This window comes from Terrapene carolina, unplaced genomic scaffold, assembly GCF_002925995.2.
Source record: "Terrapene carolina triunguis isolate 2854851 unplaced genomic scaffold, T_m_triunguis-2.0 Scaffold66, whole genome shotgun sequence".
Taxonomy (NCBI): Eukaryota; Metazoa; Chordata; order Testudines; family Emydidae; genus Terrapene; species Terrapene triunguis.
This window is the reverse complement of record NW_020664417.1, coordinates 42148459-42162463: the sequence shown is the minus strand read 5'-3', so window position 1 is coordinate 42162463 and position 14005 is coordinate 42148459. Positions and strand designations below refer to the sequence as shown.

The 14005-nt window shown below is 39.8% G+C and overlaps 1 protein-coding gene across 3 annotated transcripts in view; it reads right to left on the bottom strand.

Annotated features, from left to right (window-relative positions):
• TENM3 (teneurin transmembrane protein 3) overlaps positions 1 to 14005 on the bottom strand; it is a 665511-nt gene that overhangs the window by 476159 nt on the left and 175347 nt on the right. For all 3 annotated transcript variants that reach the window (XM_024194541.2, XM_024194516.2, XM_024194527.2), the window contains exon 3: positions 1588 to 1866. In XM_024194541.2, coding sequence (XP_024050309.1) covers positions 1588 to 1866 — 279 coding nt within the window. The remainder of the gene's footprint in view (positions 1 to 1587; positions 1867 to 14005) is intronic.

The window sequence follows — 14005 nt, the reverse complement described above, 5'->3', positions numbered from 1 at the left end:
GAGCCCTCCCGATTTTCCCGGACATGCCCGGCTTTTGGGGATTTCCCCCCGGACGGGGATTTGAACCCCCAAAAGCCGGACATGTCCGGGAAAATCCGGACGTATGGTAACCCTACCCAATTTGAGATATGAAATCTTCCCTAAAAAGAGCAGCTTACTCTCCAGGTTTGATACATCGAAAGTCCAACACAAAGAGTATTCAATTTGAGAACTCCATCCCTCACAGGTACTCACTTCCCTCCCCTCAATGTTCTTGTTTAACAAGGAAAGAACAAGAAAGAGATCCTTGGCTTCCTCTACTGTATCATATATTTTCTCCCACATACAGGAGTCTGACAATCCTCATTTAAACCACAAATCACAAGGGAAAAAATATTTGGTATGAATAAAAACAAAATACTGATTTGATTTCCTCTTTACAACATTAAGGGTACTCCTGTAAATAGTTACAATAAGAACATACTATGGCTTTTAGTTTAAATCAAGACAGACTATTTTTTGCAAAAGGTCGAGGACACTGAGATATACAAAACTGCTTATTACCACAGTGAGACACAGTTTTAACTGAGCAAACAGCAATACAATTGCCTCTTCTATTTCACAGCTGAGCCAACAAGGTTAGTAAATTAATAAAACAAACATCCAGTCAAATAACTACCTCTCTAGTTTGCATTTTACTCAATACCCACTTCACCTATTTTTTCTCTTTATGTTTCTTATATATGGTCATTTATGTAATAAAGACAGCATACTGCAATTTTGGTTATGTTAAAAATACTATGAAAATATTAGAACAAAGTTACTACAAGAAAGCTAAAAGGGACATGTCTTCTAATATCTGGTGCACTTTAATTATTAACACTATTTCAGGTTCTGCTCAACCACCCAAAAGTAGGGTAAGATTATTTTTAAAAAACTTTTTATTTTAAAATAATTAAATTCTATATTAACCTCTTTTCATGCACTTAGCTGAAAAAAAATGAATATACAAAGACTTCTTCCCTTCAACATGCAAAATTGCTGTTTAGATTTTTGTGGATTTTAATTGCAGAGTAATCCCGTCCCCAAGGCACATCAAAGGCCACACTCCCCTCTTTACCATGATTTCAATTGCTCTCATCAACTCATAAGTTTAAAGCATGATCAAATTTGTTCTTCAATCACTTGAGCCCTGTTAATACACTATTCTGTGTGCTCACTCATCCATTCTAAGATTCTGCAACTTCTTTGAGATGTCTTCAAGAGGAATTTACAAAGACATCTTTGATTGCAAGCTGGCCTTGGGGATAAACTTTATAACCACTTGCTTCACTATTCCACAGAGATAACAGGTGACATGGTCTGAGATAAGTTAAAACTAATCTCTATTTTTTGTGCAATTAAATTCTTCAAAATTATAGCTAAAACGTCACATTCACCACTTGCATGGTGTATGTGATGCAATTTAATTGACTGATACTGAATATTGATTTTACCTGGAAAAAAAATACATTATTCAAGGTCATTCCTTGAATTTAAAAATATCACGTTAACCAAAACAGAAAATAAAGTGTTGAATTATAGACTTGTACACATATAAGAACTTACCATTCTCACTGTCGGACTTGTTATCGTGTTCAGTATCAGTCAGAGTGAGGGCTGAGTTGGAACGGCTTGATAGACAGGAACTGCGCCCTGATTTGACCCCCCTGCCCCAAAGTCTCATGGCATGCTCTGGAGACATCACTCCTTCATTTTCAGTATCAGCATCTGACCCTGCACTGATAGAGTAACCTCTGTGGGGGAGCCCCATTTCCGCACAAAATGCCAGTCCACGACGAGTTGCTGGTTCACAAACTCCTAACTGCCTTAGGGTAAAATTCTGTCCTGATTAAGGGAAAAAAAAAAAAAAAAAGTGAGAAATGTTTTAAAAACCTAAAAATAAACAAACACACTTAAAGTGTACAAGTTCCTCAGGTATCACACAAGATGTTTTGTTAAAGTTCCACATGTGTTCTGATCTAGTGAATTCTTTTTCTTTCGCACTCTGAAATGCCCCTTTTCAGTCTGTGGTTTAGCACTGCTTTGTCAAATGCTTAAGCACATCAGAAGTGTTCTAAGGTAAGAAAGAAATATAACATGACCTGCAAACTAAGAAAGGCCAATTCAGCACATCAAAAGGATTAAATATAAATGACAGACTTTTTTGCTTTACCAAAGTGTAAAAGCAATAACAAGTACTTGTCGGGATTATCTTTTTCTGTCCTGGCTAGAGTCCTAAACAACAGGATGTTTTCCCATCCAGATGTCACCTGTCATGGCAAAAGGAAAGACTTCCCTCAAGAATAAAATAGTTGTTCATTAAATGGGAATAGGGGCTCAGCTGGTCTTTATTAAATCTTCTGACTTAGTTTAATGACTAAAGACAAACAAATATGTGCTTTTATTTCAAACAAATATGTGCAAGAATACAGCACCTGATTAAATTCACTGCTGTTTCTAGCCTCTTGACTTTTGCTACATATTCTAGGTATTTTACTGATGAAACAAAGCCAATATATTTTGTAAAATAGCTCATGTTTCGGGGAGGGAAGGTGATGATGTGCAGGGACAGAGACATACAAGTGTATCCCAAATGACTGTATTAATAAATTAGGAATAATAAACTCATGACACTTCAATAACTTAAAGTGTTTAAATTGTGACACTCAAAAAATACTGCTGTTTTTAATGACTGTCTTCATCCTGCTTTTATTTCTGAAACCTTCAGACATGTTATGATATATAGACACTTGACATGTTCATTGGCAATACCCAGAATGCTCTACCACTCCAGCTCCCAGCTATTTCATGGTAGTGCTGGTCTCCAAGCTCTAGGAACAAGGGAAACTTTTGGCTGTGCTGATGGGTGCATGGAGTACTTTTTGGTACCTGTAGTTGGACAGACATCTTAATTTCCCTTAAAGCAGTCAGGTTTCTTTTGAACGTCAAAAGTATATGTTTAACAACAAGACTATAAAAGTAGATAATGTAGTAAGAAAGGAAAGATTAGAAATCAGAAGTTTTGTGGGCTCAGAAGATAGCATATTTCCTGAAATGCCAAAAGAGTTAATGTCGCTTGGACCTTGACAGGTTTTAAATGTGCCAGTTAATTACTTTATTGCTGTGATCGTATCAGTTATTGCAAGCCATTTTATCTCAGTCAGAATCGTAAATGGATTCTGACAATGACACTCATAAATAATGAAAATCAATTGCTACAGTTAGCCACAAAATCAAACGGTACTTATGCAGTTGTGAATAAATGTCAGAAGTAAAATTTAGGGAGGGGTGGATGGGGAAGGAAGGTATATATAACAGTAGGATATCCATAGTGGTGAGTGAACTGCGTGAAGGTTCTGATCTGCACACCTCAAATGGTGTGTGCCACCAGTTTAAATACAGTCACACCACGTGCAGTTTTATGTGGCTTCAGCTTTCACAAAAACTGATAATATAAGCAAATAAAAAACAATAGTAATGGTGTCATTGTTGCAAGTAAATATAGTACGTGTGACAACACTATTTTATTATTTAGTTATTAGCATTTAAGTAAATATACTAGAGGAGATGGACTATGTATGCAGCTTTTGCTTGTTTGATATATTATGTATACAGGCCAACATTTCAAATGTGGATGTCTAAAGTTAGGCACTTAGATATGTAACTTGAATATGGAGTTAGCCAACCTTTGGTAAATTTTGGCACAGTATATAATACACATTGTAAACTACACATTTTATAGGAGAGACACAAATTGTATATAAAGGATAATTATATACACAACACTATCCTGGCTCTAAGAGCTTGAATGGTGCTTTGAGGAGAGGGGCAAAGAGAAAAAGAGATGCATTGCCTGAGTACTGATGACTGGAAACAGAGTCACAATGGACAATGGGAGTTCTGCCATCGACTCAAAAGTGGTACATGACAAGGACTGTTATGCTTAAAGATCCTAGGCATCTCCAAATGCTTCTACATATATGGGGGCGGGACAGGGGATGGCACGCTCACTCGCACCAGTTACTGTAGAATACAGTCACCTGTAGAATAAGAGTACAGCATTCTCCCTCCAATGCAGATTGTAACTGCTGGCAATATCTGACAGAGAGCCAGACTATAGCCATGCTCTTCTTTGCATACAGACAGCCACATTACAATAGTTCTGTGACGGGTTGGATCACAGAAATCCCCTTGGGGCTGCCAACTGATGTGCCAAGACTACTTCTGCCCCTGCTTTCCCTGCCAGCTTGGGACTCCAGCACCCTGTCTTGTTGAACCAGACATGCCAGTCTGCTCCAACACAGACCCAGGGTCTGAACCACATGCCCCAAAGCAGCAGACTTAACTGAAAGCCACTTAAGAAGTGTTCTTGTCTTTACCACTCAGATGCACAACTCCCAATGGGGTCCAAACCCCAAATAAATCTGTTTTACTCTGTACAAAGCTTATGCAGGGTAAACTCAAATTGTTCGCCCTCTATAACACTGATAGAGAGATATGCACAGTTGTTTGCCCTCCCCCCAGTATTAATACATACTCTGGGTTAATCAATAAATAAAAAGTGATTTTATTAAATACAGAAAGCAGGATTTAAGTGGTTCCAAGTAATAGCAGACAGAACAAAGTGAATTACTAAGCAAAATAAAATAAAACATGCAACTCTAAACCTAAGTAGTAAGAAAACTGAATACAGATAAAATCTCACCCTCAGAGATGTTTCAATAAGCTTCTATCACAGACTGGACGCCTTCCTAGTCTGGCACAATCCTTTCCCCTGGTACAGTCCTTGTTCCAGCTGAGGTGGTAGCTAGGGGATTTCTCATGATTGCAGCCAATTTGTTCTGTTCCACCCATTTATATATCTTTTGCATAAGGCATATATCTTTTGTCCCTCTCTGGGTTCCCACCCCTCCTTCTCAATGGAAAAGCACCAGGTTAAAGATGGATTTCAGTTCAGATGAGATGATCACATGTCACTGTAAGACTTCATTACCCACTTGCCAGCACACAGGTATACAGGAAGACTTACAAGTAAAACAGAGCCATCTACAGTCAATTGTCCTGGTTGATGGGAGCCATCAGGATTCCAAACCACCATTAATGGCCCACACTTTGCACAATTACAATAGGCCCTTGAATTATATTTCATATTTCTAGTTTCAGATACAAAAGTGATACATTTATATAAATAGGATGACTACACTCAGTAGATTATAAGCTTTGTAATGATACCTTACAAGAGATCTCTTGCATGAAGCATATTTTAGTTACATTATGTTCACACTCATCAGCATACTTTCATCAAATCATATAGAGTGCTATGTCACAAGACCCTGCACCGATGTGCTGGGTGGGAAAGACTCCTTGAGCCCTCTCCCCAACTACCAAGATTATTTTGCTGGAGCAGTCATAATCTGTCTTTATATAGAGATACACACACACACATTTTCTATGAGGCTCCATTACAGGCAACTCACATCATCTGCCCATTTGTCAGCTGCCAGTTTGCTTATTTTTTGGTATGTAATTACAAAACGGCCAGTACTTGCCTGGGGCAATTTTTTAGTTCCCATTATATTTTCCATTATAAAATTGCAACAACTAACAGGTGCATAGTGGAGCCAGAGCATCATTCTCCCATCATAGCACAGAAGCTTAGATCCTTTTGATGCCACAAAGAAATTTTATATTATGCCAAGGACTTTGCATACTGCGGGGCCCAATCCTTGATTCACTGAACTAAATGGTAGTTTTGTCAGAAATTTCAAAAGGAGGACTGTTGTCCCCTATGTAAAATTTCCTAAATAAAACACTTACTTTTAAAAGTTAACAATGGAAGTGTGTTTGTCAATATAGTTCACCTACAATGAAACACATTCTGTACAAAAATTCTACATCTTTGAAAAACCTAAACATTAAAAAGTCTGGAAATTAACTCTAAGGTATGTCTACACTGCAGTGTAAGCCCAGGGTTCAAACTCAGGCACAAGCCTAAACCCCTTCCATCTACACACAAATTGTGCTAACCCAGGACTTGGACCCAGGGCGGAGGGTCCACGCTTGAGTCAAGGTGGTACAAGCCCTATTGTTCTGCAGTGTAGATGCAGCCCCACTGGAGTCATGCTCTGGGGCTCTGCCAAAAGTATCCCACAGTCCCGAAAGGAGACTCTCTTTGTCCTCAGGACAGCCAAGTTTTACCACACTGCAACAACAAAGGGCTAGAGCAGCAACATTTTGGGAAGGCGCTAGGAAGTTTGGGATACGGGTGGTTGGACTCAGACCCATGTAATGTACTGCAGATGCTGGAGCCACAGACGTGACCCAGGGTTTAACAATTCCTAACCTGGGATTACAAATGAGTGTGGACACTCAAGCCACAGTTTAACAAACCCAGGGTCTGATAACTCGAGTTCTACTACTCCTGGGCAGTAATCCTTTATTACTCATTATCATCCTACCCAGTTTAAATTGGGAACTGGCTAGATCCCATAGTTTAACTCAATATTGTTAAAACTTCGGGTTTAAAAAAAATGTAAATCATCTGTAAAGAAAATATATTACTGCAGGGGGGCTGTTTGTTTTGGTTTGGGGTTTTTTGAGTGTTAGCTGGGCTTCAATTAAAATAACTTTCCACTTTAACTCTTTTCATTTAAGATTTTTGGTTTGGGAATTTACCGTTTTTTTAATTAACACCAAAATTAATTTAGGGTCCAGACGTAAGGTCAGCAAGAAGAGAACTCGGTTCAGATATATCGCAACAGGCCCGGCAAAGTAGGGCTCCATCCTGCATACTTTAGATAATCAATAGGACTATAGTGTGACATTGCACTCCATATGCTTTATGAAAATATGCTTGGAATGTGAAAATAATGTAACTGGAATATGCTTTATGCAAAAGGTCTCTAGTAAGGTATCATTACAAACTTTATAATCTACTGAGTGTGTTCATCCTATTTGTATGAATGTATTGTTCTTGTATTTGAAGCTAGAAATATGAAGTATTACTCTGAAGTCCTATTGTAACTATGCAAAGTGTTGGCCATTAATGGAATCTTGGAATCTTCATTACTCACTGGCTAGCACTCTGTTTACTTGTAAGCCTTCCTGTATACATGGGTGCCAGACAGTGAGTAATGAAGTCTCACAGGACATGTGAACATATCACGATACTGAAATCCATCTTAAACCTGGTGCTTTTCCATTTAGAAGGAAGGGTGGAAACCCAGAGAGAGACAATGGATTCCCGACTTGTGCCAAAGATATAAAAGGGGATGGAACAGAACAAAGGGGGCTGCCAGTCATGAGAAATCCCCTAGTTAACACCTGAGCTGGAGCTAACAAGCACTGTAACAGGGGAAAGGATTGGGCCCAGACTAGGAAGGAGTCTAGTCTGTGAAAGAAGCTTATTGGAACACCTCTGAGGGTGAGATTTACCTGTATTCAGTTTCTTAATGTATTAGGCTTAGACTTGCGTGTTTTGTTTTATTTTTCTTGGTAACTTACTTTGTTCTGTCTATTACTTGAAACCACTTAAATCCTACTTTTTATACTTAATAAAATCACTTTTGTTTATTCATTAACCCAGAGTAAGTGATTAATACCTGGGGGAGCAAACAGCTGTGCATATCTCTCTATATAGAGGGCAGACAATTTAGGAGTTTACCCTGTATAAGCTTTATACAGAGTAAAACGGATTTATTTGGGGTTTGGATCCCATTGGGAACTGGGTGTCTGGGTGCTGGAAATAAGTGACTTGCTGAGCAGTTTTTGGTTAAAGTCTGCAGCTTTGGGGGTGTGGACCAGACCTGGGTCAGTGTTACAGCAGACTAGCATGCAGGGCTTTGGAGCTGTGCTCCAAAACCTGCAGCTCCACTGCTCTGGAGCTGCTCCACGCTCCAGCTCCGGGCTCCGCTCCAAAGCCCTGCTAGCATGTCTGGCTCAACGAGGCAGGGTTCTGGAGTCCCAAGCTGGCAGTGTAAAACGGGCCCAGAGGTAGTTTCAACACATCAGGTAACAGTCCCAAGGGGGTCTCTGTGACCGAACCTGTCATATATAGAACATTTCTGTATGTAGGGAAGTTGGAGACAGGGTGAGCTACACCTGGCTGGGACATTGAGGTAGTGGATAGGGCAGGGGAAAAGAAGCTTACTTACCAGTAACTGAAGTTCTTTGAGATAAGCCGCTGCAAATTCACACTTGTGGGATAAAGCCACCTGGGCCATGAATTTCCAGAACCTTCTGGAAAGCACTGTTCATTGTGTCATTCGCTCCTCCCTAGTCCTCCCACCCTGGAGGGTTCCAAGGGTATAAAAAGGAGCATGGCCACATCCATCCCTCAGTTCTTTCCACTAATTCAGGAATTCCTAACCTGAGACTCCAAAGAGGTGGGGAAGGTGGTCAGGGAGTGTGACTACGCTGAGACCCAATTCAAAGAATTCCTATTACAGATAAGTAATCTTCATCTCTTTTTCGAGTGGCCTCTGCATATTCCATTTGTAGGAGTTTATATCAAGCAATACAACCCCCAGGAAGGTGGGCTGAGAAGTTCTAAGTAAATAAAGAGGAGAATTGCCAAACAACCATCAACTCTGGATAGCAAGTCAAGAATGAATAGAAATGACTGATCTTGCTCTCCAAAAACAAGTCTTAATGAGGGAACATTTTTGCTAAAATAAATATACATCTACACAGACACCTATATAGATGCAATGTGTGTCATGCAGCATGATGCAATGAAGACGCGGTGTGGACACTGCCTTTTTCTTGGATGAGGACTGATAATTCCAGGAGAGCAAAGCCCTGTCAAGTCATGATAACCATGAAATATAGTGTGATAGATGAGACAACCTTTGGACTATGATGGGCTTGCTCCTCATGTCAGCTCCATTTGTCCAAGGGATCAGGGAACTTGTAGATGACCTTTGGCTTGATATAAACAATTACAAAGTTCTCTGAATATGCAAAAATATGATACCTACCTCCATGAACATAAAGGAGGTCCAGGGACAAGCAGATATTTTAGTGTTTTGAAAGACATGCAAATATCAGACATCTAAGGGCTTGTCTACATTACCGGCTGGATCAACGGGCACCGATTGATCCAACGGGGGTCGATTAATCGCGTCTAGTCTAGATGCAATAAATCGACTGCTAAGCACTCTCCTGTCAACGCTGGTACTCCACCAGGGCGAGAGGCGCAGGCGGAGTCGACGGGGGAGCATCAGCCGTCAACTTATCACAGTGAAGACACCGTGGTAAGTAGATCTAAGTACTTCGACTTCAGCTACGTTATTCACGGAGCTGAAGTTGCATAACTTAGATCGATCCTCCCCCCGCGTAGACCAGACCTGTGTGTAGACAAGTCCTAGGCATAGGGAAATAACAGTAGTATTTCAGATACTATTAGTAAATGTTGGCTTTTTAAAAACGGCAACCCACTGTATAACAAGTATACAACAAGCCTGGTCTACAGGAGATATGCAGAGACATTCACAGCCATGTTAACCTCAAACCACAAATGCCGATTGTACAAAGAACAGGTGATCACTGTACAAAAAAAACAACAACAAAAAAAAAAACACCCACAACCCACAGATAGAGAGGTCTCATGCCTTCTTGATTATCAATCTTTGCTCTGGCTAACATCTCTTCATTTGTACTTAGACATTTACTTAAAATTACAAGTCTTAACTGAAAGGCAAACTAAAAGGCAAACTCCACCATATTCTAGAAATAACTAGCTACCAATAGCAGCAAAATAAGTTAAAAATCAAAGAATACCTCACTCTCCCCAGACAACTCCTCCCTGCTCAGGAAACTTAGTAAAATACAAGTTTTTGCAGTGTGCCTTTAAAGTCAGAAAATTTAGGCTATTTTGAACCAAGGGAGAGAGTGAACTCCAAAGCTAAGGAGTCCTCTAGGAGAATGTTCAGCCAGCAGTTCCTCCTCTTTTAAACTAACAGAGCGCTACTTTATATACCTTCACTGATCTGTGGCAGAATGGGACAGAGACAGTGTGAAACAATCAGATTTGAAGTCATTGGGTAAAAATCAAGCCTTGCTTTGGTTCCTACTCAAAACTCCACACAACTCAGCTTGTACCTGCATTTCTGATTTAACCTTCCTGCTTCTCATGAATTCTTTACTTCATAACAGTCTCATTCCTAATTTTTCCCGTTGCATCCTTCCATTCTGATCATCTTGCCTTCTTCCATGCTGGCTGTTATGCAACTACCTTTGCTTCATACAAATCCTTTGAAGAACACCACTCTCTCCATGAATGCACAATGATAATCCACAAAGATATCCCACCATACAAAGATATTTAAATTAAATTTTTTTAATCAATTTAAAAAATATAACAGAAATAAACAAAACATGAACTGCTTTGAGTCAGAAACACCATCCTCTTCTCTAAAAATAATATTCCATTTGTTACTCTACTTTCCCCCTTTTCCACACTTCTGGTTCCTGCCAACCATCATTTTATATATATTTTTTTTATTTAATGTAGATAGTAAGCTCATCAGGGAAGAAATGTCTTTTTATTTGCCTGTAAATCACCAGGTATATCTAAGTCCTTATAATAAAATGTTGATCATGGATGTCCCTGAAATGCACTGAAATACCAGCAGTCATTTCAAACTGTCTTGCAACCACCACTTTCCCCAGTTGCCAAATGAGGGATTATTTGAATTAATTCAGATTCAGCACAGTTATTTTTAATTTTTGAATTCATGCTCAAATGTGTAATGGGCACACAAAAATTAAAAGTCACAGCTCATCACCTGTGTGTCATCCTGAATAGGTCTCCTGAAGGTACTGTATATACTACACAGATTTTTCATAAAACTCTACTTAGCAGGAGCCAGCTACAGAGTGACACTACCCTTTTGAAAAACTGCAAAGCCATTCTTTCTCAGTCTGTCAAACCTACAGAGGGTGGAATTCTATGTGATCAGCAGGCTACTCTGATTGTGATGATGAAACAGCTGTATTAACTGGAAAATGGCTAGCATATGTTGAACATTTTGTGTATTCCTAAAGTCATGAGAGCTAAATTAAAACTGTATGCAAAACATGGACAGGAACAGATTCTTCGTAGTGAAAGGATAATCATGCTCTGTGCTATCAGACTGTCAGGACACCGGATGGATGAGAATCACTGAAGGAAGCATTATGGTGTGATGCAGTCTTTTTGGCTCCTGTGAAGCAGGGCCAGATTGGGACTTGTAGTTTACAGAGAGTCCTGAGTGACCTGACTCCCAAATGGGGAAACTGTATGTCTCCTTTCTCCATTGTCAATCCTGGTCAGTTTCTCAGGACGGATCAGAATCCAAGGGATTCTTATGCAGTTGGAAGATATGGGTGGGGACTGTGAGACATCCCATCTGCAAAGGTAGTTTCAAATATTTGGTGTCCAGGCTGAAGCAGGGTTAAGAGTCACATTTGAGAAACTACAGGGCAGAAAGGGGCAAGGAGCAGAAACAGGAGCAAGACAGAGAAGGCTAAAAAGCAGAAACAAGAAGGAAAAAAAAAAAAAAAAAAGACATGAGCAGAGCTTACTGAGCTCTTGTCTAGAATCCGAAGGATGAGTATGCAATGTTTATGTTTAGGGTTCAGACCATTAAGCATAGGAAATATACGTACAGGGGAGAGAAAGGAGAGACTGAACAATAGGCATGATACCTTCCCCTTTTGTCATGTAGCTTCCACAACATGTTTACTGAATGATAGGACTTTTCAAAGCTGCACCTACAGTGTTGCTTGCCACTGGGCAAGAAACCTTGCTGTCTTTTGTTGAAGAAGACTAACAACTAAGTAATAGGCTATACCTATGTTTACACATCATTTCTGTGATTAGTATTATACATATTTGTATTCCTTCATTTTGGTTTTCTCCTCCTAGTCCTTTGTGAAACATATCCTTTTTTCTAAATCATCTTTCTCTTCCCTCTTCTCTTGAGTCATGATTTCTCTTCTCGTATTTTTTTCCCTATATCTCTCTCTTTGCTAATCACATCCTTCCTCCTCCTCACTCTTCTCCAAGGTCTCAATCTTTCCCTCTTTCCCTTTCAACCTCTCTCTTTCCACTGTGTTCACTCCATTTTACCTCACACTTTACTTCCTCTTTTCATTCCCCGCTGCTCTCAATCCCTTCTCTCATTTCTACAAAGTCTCTAACTCTTCCATTACAATCTTTCCTTTCTCATTTTCTTCTAAAAAGTCTCTTACAATCTTTCCCAAACCCCATTGGCAGAAGTGAGGGGCAGAGACTTGGCTACCCTCCACTAGAGCCAAAACAGAGTACAGTCTTCATCTTCTGCTGCCTTCCATATATTGCTAGACTAACAATTATTTTTCCAAGCAGACAAAATGCAGTGCCATCATTCACAAAGTAATAAATCCTTAACTAGGTTTCCTTCTGTCAACCAATGGCCATAGTCTGATTGAGCTGTGAATTGCCACTCTCTCAGACATCTGTTTAAAAACTGTCACTCAACCCATACCAAACAAACAACTGTGTGCAGGTTGATGGCACCGGACTTCAGAAGGGCAAAATTTGTTCCTCTTAATGTTCTGCATAAATAATACACACACACACGCACAAACACACACTTGCAGATGATCCCTTATGGGCACAAACGTGTTCTCTTTTTCTCTCTGTGGGAGAACTCATGAGGGCTGCCAAAGTATTGCAAAAACAGCTCTGGAGAGAGTTCACCTAACTGCAGTGTGTACGTAAGGCCAGAGATGGGACAGTACAAGATTTCTGAGCTTGACAATTCCTTGATTTCAGATTTCTTTTAATTTTCCCAAAAGTAATCTTCATTTTGAATGTTCCCTCTCCCAGATTAAATTTTGAACGCGCCCTCCCGCCCAAGATCAAATGTTACATTATGTATTTGACTAAACGTCATTGATATGTTTACAACTTTTATTCTAATTTCAGCAAATATTTCTGTTTACAGACTTCATTCAATTTGGGGCCTTTTAATTAATTAATGTAACTTTATATCTTGGAAGCTCTGCACTGATTCATCACTTTTCAGCAAGGAAAAATGTCAAATGAATTCGCTCACTAGCCTAACCTTTTCCCATCCTATCAACCCATGCCATGTTTGCTTTACCTAAGGTGTGTCTGCACGCATGCGCACATGCATTTAGTGACTGTGCAGGGTTATGGGTAAGCAGTTGGCAGTGGGAGGGATGTGAAGCTGGAAGAATATGAACAAGTGATGGACCAGAAGAGGTGAAAGCCCATGCCTTTTCTCTTAAGGTAATGGGCATTGGGTAAAAGAAGATGGCTTGAAGTATTTTTTATTAATGAGCAATAATTCAGAGCCACTTGAGTTTGTGCTCTACTTTTCTCCCTAAGATCTGTATAGTGAGGGATATACTATGCCAGCTGGTGAGCAGTGTTGACCTAAACCACCCTTTTTTCCAGGTCACACCACCTCATTGTGTTCCTGCTTCCTAGAGGTATATGGATCTTGTGTGGATCCCAGATTTGGTTTATCACACACACACACACACACACACACACACACACACACACACACACCCCAAAATCCCCACCCTCCAGCAGAGCATAGGAGGAATAAATGACACTCCATGTGTTCTGGCAGTTAATATGACCCAGGCTATTTTGGCTTAATAAAAAGCAACAACAAAAAAGGAATATATTTAAATGAGATGGCCTCATTTTTCATGCTCCCAAATGCTGTATCTGGTTTGCCTCATACTTTGCAGAGACTTTCTACCCTGGCACAATGTCATACCTGTTAAATTTCAGCAGGATTGGTTCACTTTTGAGCAAGTTTACAGATGGTCAACATTGGGCTTATAAAGAAGGCGAGCTTCAATCTTATGTAGTGACTGTGATCAATAACGGATGTATGTCCCTGTAGCTACTTTCATCCCAAAGGATTGCAAAGCACTTTACAAACATGAGATTCATCCAGCCATCTCTTAATAGCCAGGC